The sequence below is a fragment of the Oryctolagus cuniculus genome, chromosome 5 (genome assembly GCF_964237555.1).
Source record: "Oryctolagus cuniculus chromosome 5, mOryCun1.1, whole genome shotgun sequence".
NCBI lineage: Eukaryota > Metazoa > Chordata > Mammalia > Lagomorpha > Leporidae > Oryctolagus > Oryctolagus cuniculus.
In genome coordinates, this window is record NC_091436.1 from 145,407,566 (window position 1) to 145,427,801 (window position 20,236).

General features: G+C 39.5%; 1 protein-coding gene across 2 annotated transcripts in view; it reads right to left on the bottom strand.

Moving 5' to 3' along the window:
- Nucleotides 1-23: 23 nt before the first annotated feature.
- Nucleotides 24-20,236, bottom strand: part of DEK (DEK proto-oncogene) — a 42,395-nt gene continuing 22,182 nt past the window's right edge. For both annotated transcript variants that reach the window (XM_051832582.2, XM_051832581.2), the window contains 4 exons: nucleotides 7,746-7,881; nucleotides 7,327-7,475; nucleotides 1,959-2,027; nucleotides 24-1,513 (listed from right to left, as the gene is read on the bottom strand). In XM_051832582.2, the coding sequence (XP_051688542.1) occupies nucleotides 1,502-1,513; nucleotides 1,959-2,027; nucleotides 7,327-7,475; nucleotides 7,746-7,881 (366 nt within the window). In that variant the 3' untranslated portion in view covers nucleotides 24-1,501. The remainder of the gene's footprint in view (nucleotides 1,514-1,958; nucleotides 2,028-7,326; nucleotides 7,476-7,745; nucleotides 7,882-20,236) is intronic.

Here is a 20,236-nt window from a genome sequence, read left to right on the forward strand (position 1 = left end):
ACACAGACTTAAAGCGCCACTGATTTAGATTTATAATTTTTATTGACAAGGTTTGTAAGAATATTTAAAATCAAAGGCCAATTCTTAGGTCTCCGTTAGTTACTTATTCCATTCATTAAATGTACTTTCCCTAAAGTCTTAAGAAACAAGTCAAGCCTATGAAAACACCTGTTCACATTCAACATCAGTTTTACATATTTCTGTTCTATGATGCATTTTTCAACACTCAATTGGTATATCAAATAATTTTTTATAGCAGCATGTTTTAGTTTAAGATTCAGAGATTATTTAACAAACTGATTAAGACAAAAGATAAAATCAGTCTCATTCAAGAGTGGTCCATATGCTGATCACCTAGAATCCTGATTGGCCAAAATTTCAAACCCAACACAAATATACTGAATTTCTTTAAAGGTAAAAATAAGCTTATTATCACTTCTGAGAAATACTTTGTCAGAGATAGCGGCTACTGCCTAACATTTCTGGCATCTTTATCTAGTTCCTTTATCATCATTATGAGGGTGATCAAGTTTCCTGTAAATATGAGCAATTTATATGGGCAAAGCAGTTAATAAGAATCGCTTCATTTACTAATAAGCCAAATGTGCTTGCTTGTATGTAACCCCTCTCCCCAAAGTTTTTGAAGCTTTGATGTATTGATTTTGGTCTGTCCTTAATATAAAATGTATCAACGAACATTTTTGCTGAGTTAACACTAAAACTACAAATTGATGACACTTTAAAGGCAAAGCAGGGGAACTGTCTGTCCTGTCACTGAATTCTGACTTTCGCTGCTGTCACACTGTCTGCTCAACACTGACATTTTATCGTTTACAAGTGGAAAGACACCTACCTATGTGAGTTTAAAAACTGATCTGCACAAAAGAAATAAAAAACCTTATATACAACAAATTGGTTTTTTAAAAATACAAAAATAACATCTGTCACTTCTGTCATGCTGACAATTTGACATATATACACATGCAGGAGAGAAGTTCCATTCTAGTCCTCTGGAAAACTGTAGCGTGTGTACTGTTACATGATGAACACACCATCACTGGAGCTTTCACTCTGACAGAAGAGATGTGTATTCAAAATAGTTCATGTACTAAATGCCACAATAGTCTATGTATAAATGCCGGTTATAATAACTTTTGTTCTACCTGATTAAAAGAATGTCTTAAGCAAGCTAATATTAAGTGCACTAAAAACCACAATTCAAGGATCTATATCCTTATATAAAGAAATCAAAAATGTACAAAATACAACTATAAAAGCAAGTAACAATTACTGCCATGCAAGAATGTTAACTAAAAACTGCATAGAAATGCAATTTAAAACGGCAAACTCAATTTTACATTAACACTGAAGATAATAAAGGGTCAGCAGTTTAGTTCTACCACAATGCTTAACAAGGATTTAGAAAAGGAAATACATTCTCTTTGCTGGTATAATGGTATAAATCAGATCTTCGAATCTATGGGAACAAGTCATCTCAGTCTCAAGAAATTAGCTGTAACAAAAGATAAACGTTATTTTATCATATCCACCATATACTATGTATACATAAATCACAAAACCATTCCATTTTGAACTCACACCTCTCTTATTACTGTGACTCTGGGAAATCCACTGGGATCAGCATAGAACTACAGCTATTGTTGATCTCCCCTGCCTTTGGCCACGGACAGAAACCTATGCTAGAGTAGTTGGGCATGCAACACTGAAGTGCCTCACTACCCACACACACTAGGAGAACGCATCTTCACCCGAGTCTGGGTTTTGCCACTAACTGTCCAAATTTTAAGGCTCTCTAAAATGGGAACAAAATGAGCTATATAATCTGAGGATCACATATGGTAATTCAGTGACTTGAGTATTTTGGAAAACATACAATACTTGATACAGCTAATTTGATAGGTTCAAAATAATCAAACTTGGAAAACAGAAATACTTACTTCTTTAACAGTTGTTTTTATGAAATCTTTTCTTTCAGTTAAATCATAAGCAGGATAATTTTCATATACCTGGAGTGAAAAGGAAAAAAATTATAAGATCTTAAAATTTAATGACATTCTTTGAATTAGAAATGTATGCTACATACAAACAGCTGCACTTACATTCTTTTTCTTAAAAAAGATTTATTTGAGAGGCAGAGTTACAGATAGTGAAGAGGGAAAGACAGAGAGGTCTTCCATTTGCTGGCTCACTCCCCAAATGGCTGCAATGGTGGGAGCTGAGCCAATCTGAGGCCAGGAGCTTCTGGTCTCCCACGCGCGGTTGCAGGGGTCCAAGCGCTTAGGCCATCTTCTACTGCTTTCCCAGGCCATTGCAGAGAGCTGGGTCAGAAGAGGAGCAGCGGGGACTAAAACTGATACCCACACTGGATGCCAGCGCTGCAGGCGGAGGATTAATCTACTGCACCACAGCACCGGCCCCTGCACTTACATTCTGATACCAATCTGCTTTACCAAATTCTGCTGCAAATGTAAAGCTTTAATATGGTACACAAAGCAGAAAACTAGTATATAAACATGCTCGTTGCTTTAGAAGCTGAATCTGAGGTAAATTACCAATAAACATGGTGAGGAAAACATCTAGACAGACCTTTGTTAAGTGAACTAAGTTCTTTACAACGGCAGGTTACCTCCCAGATTCGTGTCGGTTGCATCATCTAACACTTTCTACATATGATCCCACACGGTTCACTTCAATGAACTTCAGCTTCTACTCAATCCCCTCCTCAAAGTGAAATCACTAAGATACAAGTAGTCTTACGAGTTCTCTACTCCCAAGACTCTGAGTTTTCCTCTTTTGTTAACTTTCTCCGCCCCAAGACACCCGCTGCTTGATGTCAAGTGCTGACCCTATATGCTGAAAATCTGTAAGGACCAGCTGGCTTCATTCCTACAGTTACCATACAGTTCATGATCAGCAACTTTTTCTGTTAAGGACCAGACAGTTTCCTTCACAGTCCTCAACTATGTGGTTATAATGTTAAAAGCTACCACAGACAGTACTTAATAGGTGTGGTTGTATTACAATGAAACTTTATTTACCAAACCAGGTAGTAGAATGCATTTGGCCTGCACAACCGGTTAAAGCCACAGCCTGCAGCACCAGAACCCTATATTGGGCCCTGGTTCGGTTCCAGACCCAGCTGTTCCACTTCCCATCTATCTCCCTGCTAATGGTCTTGGAAAATGGCCAGAGTGCTTGGGCCCCTGCCATGCACAAGGGAGACCCAGAAGCTCCTGGCTCTTGGTTTTGGCCTGACCCACCCCAGCCATTGCAGCCATCTGGGGAGTGAACCAGCAGAAGGATGATCTCTCTTCTCTCCTCCTCTCTCTCAAATAAATCAATATTAAAAAAAAAAAAAAAAAAAAAGGATTTGGCACACCAGCCGTTGTTCGCCAACCCTTGCAAAAAATATCGATATTTAGGCCAGCACTGCAGCTCACTAGGCTAATCCTCCACCTTCGGCAACAGCACCCTAGGTTCTGGTCCTGGTTGGGGCGCCAGATTCTGTCCCAATTGCTCCTCTTTCAGTCCAGCTCTCTGCTGTGGCCTGGGAAGGCAGTGGAGGATGGCCCAAGTGCTTGGGCTCTGCACCCGCATGAGAGACTGGGAGGAAGCACCTGGCTTCTGGCTTCGGATCGGCACAGGGCGCTGGCTGCAGCACGCTGGCAGTAGTGGCCATTTTGGGGGCGAACCAACGGAAAGGAAGACCTTTCTGTCTAACTCTGTCCAAAAAAAAAAAAAAAAAAATCGATCATTTAATTCCTCAATTTGTTTGCTCCTTTGTTTTTCCCCAGCAAAACCCCAACCCTGAGTTGGTCTAACTAGCCATTATTGTACGGTTAAGCCTACAGGTTGCAGTGTGAAAGAAGGACTGGTCACGTTTCAGGGCCTCCCCAACGGTCCCCTGGTCCGTGGTCAGATTCTCCTTGCACTCCTGTCAATGGCAGTTTCGTCTCCTTACTCAAGTGTCCCACATATCTGCTCAGCCAAGAAGCCATTATTATGAAGTCCTTCAAGTTTCAGACTTGACTTCCTTCTTCTCTGGCAGTATCTGGATTCACCCATCATTTTTGCCTCCATTTTTCAACTCTCCAGTAATCACAAGTTTAAGAAATTTCCTGGGGGTTGGCACTGTGGCATAGTGGATTAAGCCACTGTCTCCATCGCTGGTATCTGATATGGGCATCAATTAAAGAGTCCCAGCTGCTCCACTTCCCATCCAGCTCTCTGCTGATGGCCTAGGAAAAGCAGCAGAAGGTGGCCCAAGTGGTTGGGCCTCTGCAACCACATGGAAGACCCAGATGAAGTGCCTGGCTCCTGACTTTGGCCTGGCCTAGCCCTGCCCATTGCAGCCATCTGGGGAGTTAATCAGCAGATGGAAGTTTTTTCTCTCTCTTCCAAATAAAAAGGAATGAAGGAAGGAAGGAAGGGAGGGAGGGAGGGAGGGAGGGAGGGAGCGAAGGAGGGAAGGGGGGAAGGAAGGAAGGAAGGGGAGAAGGAAGGAGGGAAGGGGGGAAGGAAGGGGGGGGAAGGGGGGAAGGAAGGGGGGGAAGGGGGGGGAGAAGGAAAGAAGGAATAAGAGGAAGAAAGAAAGAAAAAGAAAACCAATACTTACTGCTTAGCCCCAAACAGGCTCTCTCTCTCTCCCTTGGCTTTTTGAAAAAATACTTTCTTAATCTACTTGTGTACTTCCAACTACCTACTATTTTCCTTCTAAAGCAAGCTGCTGAAATGTGAATTCATCCATCTTCCTCACTACTCACGAGTCCTGCATCTAAGGGAACTGCTTTTACCACTGCCTGCTATGACCACTGCCATTACAGACCACCCTGTGGAGTCCAAACATGTCCTCACTTCACTGAGCCATGTTACTAATAATCCCTTTTTAAAACTTAAGTGTGTTCACAAAAATTCTTCCAATGTACAGAAATAATCTCCAATTTCCCATCCACATTCCTTGTCCCTCTTTTCCCCCCAGAGGAAACTTCCAGTGGTCAGTTTGGTGTATAATCTTTCAGACCTTAGTAAAAGTTAATTTATACACATAAAATAGCAGTATCATTTTCCTATATTTACATAAATAAGAGTAATATTCTCTATGTTTTTAAGATTTAACAATACCTGGAAGGTTTTTCCATGTTCTTTTGAACTGCTACACAGTATTCCAAAAATATCAATGTACCACAGTTTAACCATTTCCCTACTGATGGCCAGTTAGGTTGTTTCTGGTGTGCAATATTACAGACATGCTGAACACTACTGTAATCATTTTATGCAGATGTGACTATGTCTTTCAGAGACCTAGAAATGGAATTGCTAGGTTAAAGGGCATTTGCAATTAAAATTTTACTACTACCTTCATGTCCTCTAAAAAAAGCTATTACAACTTAAAGCATGAGTACCTGCTTCCCTGTATACTTGCCAATAATGAAAGCTGTCAATCTATAGTTTTTTGCCAACCTACTAATACTACCCCCTTTTAATTTCTACCTCCCTGATACTAGAGAAGGTTGAGTGTATATTTTTTCTGTGAAGTGCCTTTCATTTCCACTTCTCATTGACTTCTAAGTTAATGCTTCTTCTTTATCAGTACTATCCTCTTGGTTTTCATAGCACCGCTCCCTCTGGTCCTTCTACTACTGACTCTACAATTTCTTATACTTTATAGAAAATACTTCTCAACTGTGGTATCAACAGTCTTAAGGATCTCATCACCCTAAATCTTCCTTCCTGGGCCACCTAATTTATACTCCTGGTTTTAACTCACAATAGTATCTTAGCCTAAATTTCCATCCTAAACCAGAAAAATATTATGTGCATAATTTTGCAAACTTGGATATTCCAAACACTCCATCTCAAAATGTCTACCCAAAAACCTCACCTTTTCTTTAAAAAGCATTCTCTATGTTCTGTTCTCTATTGTGATTAACACCCCTGAAGTTCTCATTTCCACAATGAAACAGCATTTGATCAGCTCTCTTGTTTTCAGACTTGGATTTGGCAACCTGATTGCTTTAAGATATTAATTGGGTTTCCTGCCTCCCTCATCTCATCTTCTTACCAGTCCACCCTTCTGTATGTTTCTAGGATGACTTTAAAAAGTTAAAATACGAATGCATTTTGTCTCCAGAATCTCAGTGATCTACCCAGTCTCCCAATTCTCCATTAGTTTCAGGAAGAAAACCAAACTCTATAGTAAAGCATAAATAAGATCTACAAAACTCTTTAGTATTCACTAACTTCCTCCCAATCCTAGTCTTGAGACATACTAGTTACTATTCAGTGAGTATTTTGGTGTGTCCTTGTTCTTCAACTGTATGGGAACTGCTGATGCTCTGCCCAACACATCAGTTAAAAACCCCTCCAAATCCCCCCTAGCATTTTCCCTAAGCCGACAGTCTTTCAACACAGCCCCACATACAGTGTACTCTAGTTACTGAATTGTCTGTCTCTGTCTCACTACTGGGGTGGGGAACATCTGGCCCACAGGCCATATCCATGAAATCATTTGGTTTGGCCTTGCCAAGGCAACTGCAGATGGGACTAGAAATTCAATAAATCTATAGCAGAGTAATTTTTAGTTGGTAATTTTGTATGGCTCATGACTGATGCTATAAATATCCAAATGGCCCTTGGCGGTAAAAAAGATTCCCCATCCCTGCATTAGACCATAAGCACCCTTTAAACCAAGTAATGGTTTCTCTGGTTCTACCTGTAAGTAACATCTAGCCCTTTGCCTGATATGCAGCAGAGGCTCTATAATTGTTGAATAAACAAAGCAATAATCAATGTCCTAAAAAACGGTGTGGACTATTTCAACTTCATACACTTTGAACTTTAATTAGATTTTACTGTAACAAATTATATATTCTAAATTCTGGAGTCATACTCAAGACCATAACATTTTATTTTCTGAGAAGTACTGGAAGAATTTCATAGCCATTTGAGTTAAGAAGCTAATCTCTAGCAGTTCATTTACCATACCAACAAACAAATAAGGTTACAGTCCAAGAATGCATTAGTAAAGAGTTTCTACACCAAGATGATTTTGTTTCTGGTTTAGAATGTATCGTTTACTTTTATTTACTCTAATTCTGTTCATTTCAATGTTACTTACAGAACAACTGGATTAGGACAGAGATTCTATTTTATTTAATGAGGTATCCTGGCACCTTAAGAGTACCTGGCATATAAATATATACAAGAAATATACATTCAGTAAATTAATGCTCAAAAGGTTCTAGCTTCAGATTAATTAGGGCTGATAAAATTTTTCAAGAGCAAAAATGAAGTTGTCTTAATTACCTCTTTACAAATCTGCTTCATTGTGACTTCCTCCAAGTTAGCATTGGCCAACAATTTCTTTACTGTTTCCTTTAACTCTTCATCTGTAGGCGGTTTCTTCAATTTTTTAATTAAAGGTTCATCATCTGAACTATCCTCAGATTCACTTTCTAAAAATAAGACATTTTATCAAACATGAATAAAACCTTTTCTTACATAGCAAAATCAGTTAACTTTTAAGACAAGTTGGGAAGACTTTTGTAAACTTTCATCAGATTCTCAGAGTCCTGGATCTAAAAAAAGAAAAATTGTAAATCATCATTTAGATGCATATAGGTACATGCATCCTGCTTTTCTCCTGATGTTCTTCACAGTTTACATGTTTTCTTGTTATGCACATGATATACAGCTTTCAGACTGTGGATTCATTTCTAACATACCTTTCTTGGAACTGTTCTGATTTTTCTTGGTGGTGCTGCTGTCTGCTTTCTTAACATTAGCACTTTTTACAGACTTCTTACTTTTCGCAACAGCTTTCTGCTTAGGTTTTTCTCTTTTGGAAGTCTTTTTTGGTGGCTGTTAGAAATGCAAAATACATATATTGATGAGATTCATTGTCTTCCCTCTAGTTCCCCTAGATCCCTTAATATTAGAGAAAATCAACATATTAGTTATCAATAACTGAAAATTACCAATTTTTGATAGATTACAAATACTCAACAAATTATATCCCAGTATAAATTTAAGCCTAAAAAACAATCAGAAAAAAAATATGTACCTTAAATTTGTTCTGCAATATGGACAGGAAACTTTTTATTACAATTAATACTGAAAAATATCCAAAACTAGATGCTATTATATTATCCTCTTACTATCTTGCCCTATTAGAATCTAAGTTCCCTCAAACAGTATTTTTCACTTTATGTTTCTGTGTGGGAGCAAACTGTTGAAATCTTTACTTAATGTATGCTAAACTGATCTTCTGTATATAAAGAGAAACGAAAATGAATCTTGATGTGAATGGAAGGGGAGAGGGAGTGAGAAAGGGGAAGGTTGCAGGTGGGAGGGACGTCTTGGGGGGGAAGCCATTGTAATCCATATTCTGTACTTTGGAAATTTATATTCATTAAATAAAAGTTTAAAAAACACACACACACACAAAAAAAAATTTACCAATGCCAAACGATGAGTGGGGGGGGGGTAATCTAAGTTCCATGAGAACAAGAATTTTTTCCACCTCTTATGTTCACTGATGTGTCCCTGACTTATAAAATAGTACCTGATACCCAGCAGTTGCTCAATAACCATTTATGAATATATGAAGAAACCAATGCTCAGTGATGTTTTGTCCAGTCACATTAATATAGATCTGACTCTAGAACTTGTCCCTAAACAGTAACCTGTTGCTGATTAAAGAAAAGCAAAATACACACATATGCACATACGAATAGATTAAAATGAGAAAATTATAGTACACTTTGTCCAAATCAGAGTCTCTCAAACTAGGAAGCATTAATTCATTTAATTTACATTCTCAAAGGCAAAAATCTAAACATCAAGATAATTTAAATTATTAACTTTATACACCAAAACTAGTGAAAGGAACAGAATGTTTCTCCCAGTGTTTTATTCTTGAATCTGAGTTATCACAATACAGTTTTTTTAATTAAGTAATTTAACATTTATTTTAAAGACAGAGACAGAGACCAAGCTCCTATCTGCTGTTCACTCCCCAAATGCATGCCACAACTCAAGGAGGATCAGGCGAAAGTCAGGACCATGGAACTCAATCTAGGTCTCCTATGTGGGTGACAAGAACCCAAGTATTTGAGACATCATCGACTACCTAAGCTTTTTGCTTATTTCCTAATGCTATGAGATATTCTAGACCATGGGAGTTGTGAAAAGTCAATAATGGTTCATCAGTTTGTTATAACTAACTTACCTGGATACATTAGACTCTGAAGGAAATACTAAAAATTCCTAAGTTTTGATGTGTTTAATATAAAGAGTAATCCCTACTATATGTATCATGTCAAAGGCTAATAAAATCTGGATTTACATGTAAAAAAAACTAAGTACTGAAATGTTTGAGAGCAAAAGAGACAAGGATATTATAAGCATTATTTGACCCCTATTCACATTCAGTAATTAAAAATATTGAATCTTTTTTAAACCCTGTCATCAAAAAAAATTGTTTTATTGATTTGAAAAGCAGAGAATTAGAGAACCAGAGGCAGAAAGAGAGAGAAGAGAGTCTTCTATCCACTGGTTCATTCTCTAAATGGCTGCAATAGCTGCAGCTGGGCTAATCTGAAGACAAGAGCCAAGAGCTTCTTCCTAGACTCCCACACAGGTGCAGGGGCCAAAGGACCTGGGCTATCCCTCTACTGCTTTCCTAGGCCATAGCAGAGAGCTGGATGGATCAGAAATTCAGCAGCTAGGACTTGAACTGGTACCCATATGGGATGCTGACAGGCAGCACCTTTCACCTGCTTCACCACAGCACTGGCCTGTCATTAAAATTTTAAAAGGTGTACACAATATGGCACCAATTTTAGACCTGCAGATTCAGAGCTTTAATAGCTTGACAAAGCAAAAACTTTTGCAGTGATAAATACAGATCAAGTAAATTCCATGAAATTTCATTTTAAAGTAGGTAAGTAATTTCTATTTGTAACATCATCCTTTAAAAGGCATATGTTCTACACAGTTTTTCTAATTGGACAACTAGCCTGTTTGTTATCTAGTAACAAAATTCTTAAGAAATGAAACCATATTGCCTAAGCACTACAAAAAGATATGCTTCAGGTTGATGTTATGGTATAGCAAAGCCACCTCCTGCAGGGCTGGGATCATTTATGGGTGGATGCTGTTTCGTGTCCCAGCAGCTCCACTTTCACTCCAGTTTCCTGCCAATGATCTTAGAAAAGCAGCGGTGGATGGCTCAGGTGGTTGGGCCTCTGCTGCTCAAGAGGGAGGCCCGGATGGAGCTCCTGGCCCAGCTCAGGCTAATGTGGTCATCTGGGGAGTGGACCAGCAGATGGAGCTATGTCTCTCTCTAACTGTGATTTTAAATAAGTGAATTTTAAAAAAGTAATAATAAGAAAAGAAAGGAAGATGACACATGATAGTACAGGTGTTGGGTCTTGAGGCAAGTTAACCTAGTTTCAAATTCCAGCCCAAGATGTCCTGCAACCTAGTTTCCTCATCTACAATATAAAGAAAACAATAGTTACCTATGGTTATATGGGAATGAATGCATTAATATGTAATTTTTTAAAAAAAGATAATGTATATCAGAGACAGTCCCATTTGCCTACAATAGCCAGGGCTGGGCCAGGCTGAAGGTACAGCCAGGATTAATGGTGCCTAGCACACAGGAAATAATAAATATTACCTAGTATTACTATGAGTTAGTACTCATAGTATTACTCATACTAATACTCATAGTATTGCTATGAGTGTTTCCTTTTGTTAAGCGGGAAGTTCTTTGATTATATAAAGGCAATTTCCTCTAAAACTAGAAGTCCCTAAGTGTTTCTGAAAAGCAGGGCAGGAGGTGGGCTTCTGCTCTAGCGGTTAAGATACAGCTTGAGATGACCACATCCCATAAAAGTACCTGGGATTTAGTCCCAGCTTTGCTGCTAATTTCATCTCACTGCAATGTGTACCTGGGAGGCAGCAAGTGATGGCTCAGGTAATCAGATCCTTCTACTTATAGAAGATGTGGATCAAATTACCAGCTCCCAGCTTTGGCCTGGTCCAGCCCAAGCTACTGGAGGTATGAGAAGAGTACACCAGTTGTTGGAGTTCTCTGTATGTCTGCCTCTCCAATAAATAAATAAATAGCAAAGATATGAAGCACAGAAATTATAAAACTGTTACGACGGAATCAGTGATGTTAATACTAACTAACCATGATACATCATGCTTATTATATTATGGTAGATAACCCACCAATATCCAAATCCCTGTAATAACAAGTTATATTATTTATTCGAATTTCACTTATCTTTAGTAAGCAGCTGTGAATTTTCCTGTGACAAACTTTAGGTAGGAATTCAGTAAACTAGGCCTTTTAGCCTGATTAGTGCTGACTTGGATTAAGAGATAAAGCTGAACAAACTAACTTCATAGCTAGCTGAATGGTTGTGGGCAGCAGTAAGATAACTGATGCACTCACATCTGTGCTCTAGGCCTGCAGGTGACAGGAATCACTTCAGCCACTCTCAAGATAAGTTAATAGGTAGAGAAGGAACAGATAACTTTGGAAAACTGGAGCATCTCAAAGAAAAACTCTTGGTATTGAGGCCCAATACCAAGCTAAGGCAAACAGGTAATCAGTACTTAGAGGTAATGGAAAAGGGAAACCCAGAAAGTGGAGAAAGCAAGTTAAACCATGTCCATTTTAATGTCATGCCAAATTTCACAGCTTCACCACTTCCGACCTCCTCCTCTACTTAAGAAAACCTCTCTCAAGACCCTTAACACAGCTTAACAATAACCTCCTGTAAATCTTTCACAATATCAATTTGATTAATTCATATTCCCATAATACCTGGTTTGTAATCCATTAAACCCTACTTTAGGGCAGGCACTGTGGTGTAATAGGTTAAGCCTCCACCTGCAGTGCCAACATTCCATATGAGCACTGTTTTGAGTTCTGGCTGCTGCTCTTCCAATCCAGCTCTCTGCCAGGGGCCTGGAAAAGCAGTGGAGGAAGGCCCAAGTGCTTGGGTACCCGCACCAGCGTGGGAGACCTGGAAGTAGTTCCTAGCTCCTGGCTTCAGATCGGCCCAGCTCAGGCCATTGCAGCCATTTTGGGAGTGAACCAGTGGATGGGAAGAACTCTGCCTCTCAAATAAATAAATAAATAAATAATCCCAGGGCCAGCGCTGTAGCGCAGTGGGTTAAAGTCCCAGCCTGCAGCGCCGGCATCCCATATGGGTGCTGGTTCTGGTCCCGGCTGCTCCACTTCCAATCCAGCTCTCTGCTATGGCCTGGGAAAGCAGTAAAAGATGAACCAAGTGCCTAGGCCCCTGCACCCACATGTGAGACCAGGAAGAAACACCTGGCTCCTGGCTTTGGATCGGCACAGCTCCAGCCGTTGCCGCCATTTGGAGTGAACCAACAGAAGGCGGGCACTACAGACAGTGGCTTTACCTAGTACACCACAGCACTGGCCCCTGAAACTGAATTCTTAAGACTTTGAAGTTAAACTTCCTAGGGTTGGATGTGGCACAATGGGTTAAGCTGCTACTTTAGGGTGCCAGCATCCCATATATGTACTGGTTCAAGTCCCAGCTGCTCTATTTCTCATCCCGTTCTATGATAATGGCCCAAGTATTTGGGCTTCTGCCACCCAGAGTTAGGAGATCTGGACAGTTCCAGGCTCCTGACTTAAGCCTGGTTCAGCCCAGGCCATTGCAGCCATTTGTGGAGTGAACCAGCAAATAGAACATCTCCAACTTCACCTTTCTTCAAAAAAAAAAAAAAAAAAAAAAAAAAGCCAAACTTCCTGGTTCAACTCCTGACTGTACCACTACCTTTGCATTCTCAGGCAAGTCACAGACCCTCCTCTGCCTGTTTCCTCATCTGTGAACATGGAGGAGTAATGCTACGATCACTTTACTGACTTTCCCATCAATTTTGTAGCTCTGACATTGGGATATTATTTTACACAAACATGGTGCTTTTAACAGGCCCTGGAAGTTTGATGAATTTTGGCAGAGAAAACAGCAAAGAAAACAGGCATTTAATACACATGCATCTATTAAACAACAGTTATTTACAAGTCTGTTTTCCAACTACACTGCAAGCCTAAGGGCAATCTGACAATCTCTGTGACATCACGAATTACCTATTTAGTTCTATCTAACCCCAACTACTAGGAGTGCTTGCCTTACAGTAGCCACTTTAATATTTATTATGTTCACCTCTATATTATTTATAGGACCTAGCTGACCTATACTCAACCCAGGTTGTATTAAAAAAGTAATTAAGAGGAAAATGCAGTTGTATAGCACTGTACACACATGATCTCATGAGCTAAAAAAACAAAACTGAAGCGAGTGTTTGACTGACATTGGGGACACTTATATCACATTGCCTGGGATCGTGTCCAAGCTTCAATCTCCATTCCAGCTTCCTGCTAACGTGTACCTCAGCAGCATGGGTGATGGCTCAAGTGGTTGGGTCTCTGTCACCCTTGTGGGAGACTTGAATTGAGTTCTGGCTCCAGGCTTTAGCCCAGCCCAGCACTGGCTATTGCTGGCAGTTGGACCAGCAGATGGGAAATCTATGTCTCTTTCAAATATATAAAATTCAAAAATGGAAAAAATGATGTGACCTCAAAGACAAAAATCAAATTGTTTATCTCATTACAAATGGGGGCACAGTTTTAAGTGAGCCAAAACCTTACAGCTAGCAAGAAGCAAGACCTTTGATTAGGTCCAGTGTGTCTATGTTGAAACTATTCAATTAATAATTAGTAAGCTAGGGCCGGCACTGTGGCAAAGCAGGGAAAGCTACTGCCTGCAGTGCTGGCATCCCATATCGACGCCGGTTCAAGTCCCAGCTATTCCATTTCTGATCCAGCTCTGCTGAGGCCTGGGAAAGCAGTAGAAGATGGCCCAAGTCCTTGGGCCCCTGCACCTGCATGGGAGACCCAGAATAGGCTCTTGGCTCCTAGCTTCAGACTGGCGCAGCTCTGGCCATTGTGACCATCTGGGGAGTGAATCAGCAGATGGAAGACCTCTCTGTAATTCTGCCTTTCAAATAAATAATCTTAAAAAAAATAATCCAGGTGATGCCATAAACCTACTTATCATATTGTTAAATGCATATCTGTTCCCATTACATACAAATGTTACTAATGGTAACAAGGAAATAAAAATGCTAGCAGAAAATACAGAACCTCAACAAAGAAAACCAATTCTGACCTTATCCTCCAAACTTTGCACTGGCTCTAGAATTCTTTATTTAGAATAGTTATTATATACATACAAAGCTAAGATGGCTCTTAGTGTAATACAACCATAATTTCCCAATTTTTTATTTTTGTGATGCCAATTTCTCTGTTTTTCCTTCAAGGCTCAACCTTTTACCTTGTCTCTAAAGTGTCTGTGCTTGGATCCACAAAAAGGGGGCAAATATTCCCTCCTCTGAACTTCTACCTGTTGTTTTTGCTTCTTGTTTTTGCTTCTTTTGTATTCTATACTTTTTCCTTTCTAATCTTTGACCTCCCTCCTCATACCAACTAAGCTGAATTGCTTAAAGGTAGACACTTCTCAGCCTCCAACACAAAGCACAACAACTTGCATTTAGTTTCTTTGTAATTATATGAAAAAGTAAGATAGGAAAAGATACCTGGGGGCTAGATGACCTTTAAAGATTTGTTGAAATAACACTGAAGCTCTTTTTCACTAAAATCCACTTGCTAAGACAAAGATTTTTCTATTAATAGCAGCCAAATTTCTTGGTTTTTTTTTTTGGTTTTTTTTTTTTTTTTTTTTTTCCATTTCACCATCTTCTGGTACAACTTACCTACATATATTTTACATTTAAGAGGAAAAAAAGAACAAAGACCGCTATGTATCAAACCATGAACAATGGGCCCGGGCACTTACATATTTTTTGAGGCTCCCCAGCTGACTCATCCAGCTATGCCATCTAAAATAAGAAATCCATTTTAGTCTAGATCTGTGGCCAAGCTGTTCCTTTAAAGTGCTGGATAGTAAATATTTTTGGCTTTGCTAGCTACATTTTTGGCTGCATATTCATTTGGGGATTTTTTTTTACAATCATTTAAAAATGGAAAAACCATTCTCAGCTTGTAGGCAATATAAAAACAAGCCTTAGGCTGGATCTGGTGTACAGACCAGTTTATCAATTCCTAGACCAGATTATGAACGCTTGGAGATATAACCATGTAAAGCAATCAACAAGATAATGCCTCAAGTTTTGGTTTAAAGTTTTGATAAGCAGAAGTGGATTTACTCATTTACTTCTGTAAAGCTATTGCTTAGAATTAGATAAAAATAAAATTATATTTTTATCTAATTAGCTTTTATTTTTATCTAATTAAAATTAGATTTTTATCTAATTTCTTCTGTTGGGAGAACTCTGAAGACAATTTTATGAACTAAGATATGTAGGAAGAGTAATACAGAGAAACTATGAAAGATTATATATTTATTATATTCTCAGGCACAAAAAGGAGGCTATATTCCTTATCTCTCAAAAGTCAATGAGATCTAAGATGGGAAATGCATGGCACATGGAAGATTCTCAATAGTTTCTTCCATGTATGATCTAATAAATGCCTACTGAATAAGTGGTATTCCTCCTCAGGTAGACTATCAGTTCTTGTAAAACAGGGTACATGTCTCTTGTTTGTTTTTTCTTACTTTGCAAAATGCTCAGGTATAGACTAAGAATCATTTGTATGACAGAGAATGATTCACCAACTCCCAAAAGGTTGCATGAGTCACAACTATGACCAACCACACAGGTGCTCTATGGTCTTTTAGTTCTTTTTGCTCTACTTCTGGCCATACAACTGTACAAATGTGTTTGCCAAAAGCACCCTGCCTTCCCCACTCTCCACGTGTCTTTATTCATATGTCCAACTTTCCTCTCCATTTAAGGTTAACTATAATTGGGACCTCTTCCGTTTCTCCCATTTCACAATATATAGTCTCCTTTTGAAATCCTGTAAATATTAAGTATCAAGTGGCATTAGGGTAGAAATTTATCTGTAACCCCAACTTAGCATACACCCTATTGACTTGAGCAATCAAAAAATGGTTACATTAGAAATCAAGTACTGGCCCCATTTTAAGTCTCTTTTTTAATAGTCAGAAACCTTTACTTTAAAGAATTATATGGCATTCTAAAGTAAAAATGTTGAAGGTGTGATAGACAGTGAGCATCTTTGTTATTTAATCAAATAGGAGCCAAGACTAAGTCTTTTAATAAAAAGAAATTAAAAAAAAGAAAAATGTAGCTTTCAAATTGTTATGGCATCTATTTTTAAAGACTGGTTTGTTATTTCCGAATATGTTGCAAGTGGTTTGATCAGGACTATCATCTATTTTAGACATTCCAATAAACTAAAGGGGAACGGATTAAAAATGACAGCTGACTTTAATTTCAGCTAGTACAATGTACTATAATCCAAAATTTTAAGATACAAATTTCCAAAAGTTTGAAGGCGATTTTCCATGTCTCTGATAACCATAAGGGTACAGGTCACAGGAATGACACCAGTACTTTTTTGAAGGAAGGCAAATTAAAAAAAAAAAAAAAAATCTTGGGAGAGTATGGCTTACCTATCTTTTATAGGCAGCTGGGCTCTTGAAGGAGGGTCTCCAAAAAAGAAACGCCTGTCAGAGCCAGAACTCTGTCCTCACAGCAGAAAGGATGTACTGCGTGAACAGATGAACAAAATAAAAATTAGCTTAAAATACACTATTCTTTTAACAACTTGGCTGAGGAAACACAGAATGCCAAGAGAAAAGAATGTGCAAGTCATAGTTTTATAAATCTATATGTTGTTTCAACTTTGCCTTCCCACAAAATTTGAAAGATTGTGTAATACCTCTGTTCAAATTATCCGATTCTTTGTTTTTTAAAAAAGAACAAAATATTCACACCTACCACTACCAAGCCCTCAAATGATTCAAACAGTTTATCAAAAATTCTAACAGAAGTGTCTGATTTGGTAAACACTGTAGGACAACTCACTTTTGATCTGCTTTCCTTTCATAAAGGCAAGAAAGCTAGCATGTGGCTCTCACAGCTTCCCTTGCAAGTAGATGGCCATGCAGCAAAAATCTCTGGGCTGGTGCTGTAGCACAGTGGACTAAGACTCCACCAGCAGCACTGGCATCCCATATGGACACTAGTTCGTGTCCTGACTGCTCCTCTTCCGCTCCAGCTCTCTGTTTATTGTCTGGGAAAGCAATGGAAAATAGCCCAAATGCTTAGGCTCCTGCACCCATGTGGGAAACTGGAAGTGGCTCCTGGCTTTGGATCAGAGCATTTCCAGCCATTGCAGCCATTTGGGAAGTGAACCAGTGGATGGAAAACCTCTCTTTCTTCCTCCTTATCTGGAACTCTGCCTCTCAAATAAATAAATAAAATCTTTAAAAATGTTTTTTGTAAATGTTATTATACAAGGAGATCTCTGATAAAAGGTATCCTTTCCAGGGAAAAAAATGCTGAATACATTTCAATATGAGAACACCAAGATAAATCCTAAATATTCATAAAAATTCACAAAGTTCAGGCTGGCATTGTGAAATTGTTGGTAAAGCCTCTGCCTATGACACCAGTATCCCACATGGGTACCAGTTTGTGTCTCAGCTGCTCCATTTCTGATCCAGCTCCCTAATGCTAATGGCCTGGGAAAAGCAGTGGAAGATAATCCAAGTGTTTGGGTCCCCGCCACCCATGGGGGAAACATGGATAAAGCTCCTGCCTTCATCCCAGCCCAGCACTAGCTGTTGTAACCCTCTGTGCACTAGTAGATGGGAGATCTGTCTCTCCCTCTGACTTTTAAAATAAATAAATGCATCTCAAAAAAAAAAATTCCAAGGTTTTATAACTTTTCTAAAATAAGATGCTATAAAAATAGGAAAAAAAAAAAGAGGTATAAGGTTAAGATAAAGAAACAGTACAAAGTAACCAATTAAGGGTCTAAAAGACTATTACAACTATTTTCTCTAAAGGGCACCATCTGTAGTCTTTTCTCGGTGCTTCACGTTAACACCTATGAACAGCATGACAGAACATGGCTTAGCCAGCGCCGTGGCTCACTAGGCTAATCCTCCGCCTAGCGGCGCCGGCACACCAGGTTCTAGTCCCGGTTGCCCCTCTTCCAGGCCAGCTCTCTGCTGTGGCCAGGGAGTGCAGTGGAGGATGGCCCAAGTGCTTGGGCCCTGCACCCCATGGGAGACCAGGAAAAGCACCTGGCTCCTGGCTCCTGGCATCAGATCAGCGCGGTGCGCTGGCCGCGGCAGCCATTGGAGGGTGAACCAACGGCAAAGGAAGACCTTTCTCTCTGTCTCTCTCACTGTCCACTCTGCCTGTCAAAAAAAAAAAAAAAAAAAAAAAAAAAGAACATGGCTTAATCTGTCTCATTTAAGTCACTTCCCCTAAAGGTGTTAATCCAATATGAAAACAATCTGATTTTCAGAATAAGTTAATATGAAATAACTAAACCTGCTTATTTCCCTATTCTCTCAAAGAAATTCCACCTTCCAGGTGCTTCCTAGTTCTCAATTGTTCTTCCTTTCCTATTCTAAGAAGCCGGTGAGTAAGAGCCAAGCTAGTCAGGGAATTCAGAATGGCTCTTTCATAAAGAAATTACTAAGGCACCTTCAGGAAGAGCATCCTCTTGAGTTCAATCCAAGGAAAAGAATCACAAAATTATCACAAATTAGTCACTATGCATCACAGAAACAGGTACAGGAACAGAAAATCCGTAAACGTTTTAGGAATTATCAATACAGTAAAATTTTTGCGAAACTTTTTAAGAACTGCCATTTTGTTAACCATGTGGATTTCAGAGCTTTCACTTCAAATATAATGAATTCAGTTACTAATTATGTTCCTACTCTTCCACACAACTAAAGTTGATTATAAAATCTAGCAGGCCAGTGAATAATATTCAAACTCATATACTTCACTTTAACAGAATTTGAACTGGATTTCCGCACAAAATTTATGACTTTAACAATTATTACAGATTATATTTGGACTATATAGTCCAAAGCCCCCAATTTATAGAAGTAACTGGAAAAAGTAAAATTAATCTACTGAAGTTTTATAGTTATTTATCCTAAGAACTAAAATTTAAGACCAAGAAGCTGGGCCAGCATTGTGGCATAGCAGGTTAAGCCTCCACCTGCAATGCCAACATTCCATGTGGACACCAGTTCAAGTCCCAGCTGCTCCACATCTGATCCGGCTCCTTGGGAAAGCAGCAGAGGACTGCCCAAGTGCTTGGATCGCTGAACCCATGTGGGAGAACCAGCAGAAGTTCCTGGGTTCAACCTGGCCCAGGCCCAACTATTGAGGGAACAAACTAGTGGATGGAAGGTCTCTGTTTCTCCCTGTGTGTGTGTCTCCCTCTCTCTCTCTGGAACTCTACCTTTCAATGTGAAAGAGATCTTCCATCTGCGGGTTCACTCCCCAAATGGCCACAACAGCTGGGGCTGGGCCAGGAGCTTCTTCTTAGTCTCCCACATGGGTGCAGGGGCCAAGCAATTGGGCCATCTTCCACTGCTTTCTCAAGCACATTAACAGGAAACTGGACTGGAAGTGGAGCACCCAAGACATGGACAGGAACCCGTAAGAGATGCTGGCATTGCTGGTGGAGGCTTAACCTGCTACATCACAACGCTGGGCACCAGCCCAAAGTCATACAGTAATAATCCAAGGTAGAGGTGGGATCTAAACCCAGCTTCCAAAACCCATGGTTGTAATGGTAATGTCTCCATGAAAGAAAACTTAACCAATTTATATTCTGTGACAACTTTTTACGCTTTTAAAAAAAAAGCTTAGGAAACAACAAAAGTCTACAAAATAGTAAATAACACAGATAGTAAATAACCAAATATTTATTGAATGAGGAATACTATTACTTTAAAATTGTCACCATTACACAGAAGCTACTTCAAAAAGGGTCATGGAAAACCAGTATTAAAGGGGCGGGCACTGTGGCACAGCGGGTAAAGCTGCTGCCTGCAGTGCCGGCATCCCATATGGGCGCTGGTTCTAGTCCTGCCTGCTCCACTTCTTATCCAGCTCTTTGCTATGGCCTGGGAAAGTGGTGGAAGATGGCCAAGTCCTTGGGCCCCTGCACCCACGTGGGAGACCTGGAAGAATGCTCCTGGCTTCGGATCAGCACAGCTCTGGCCAT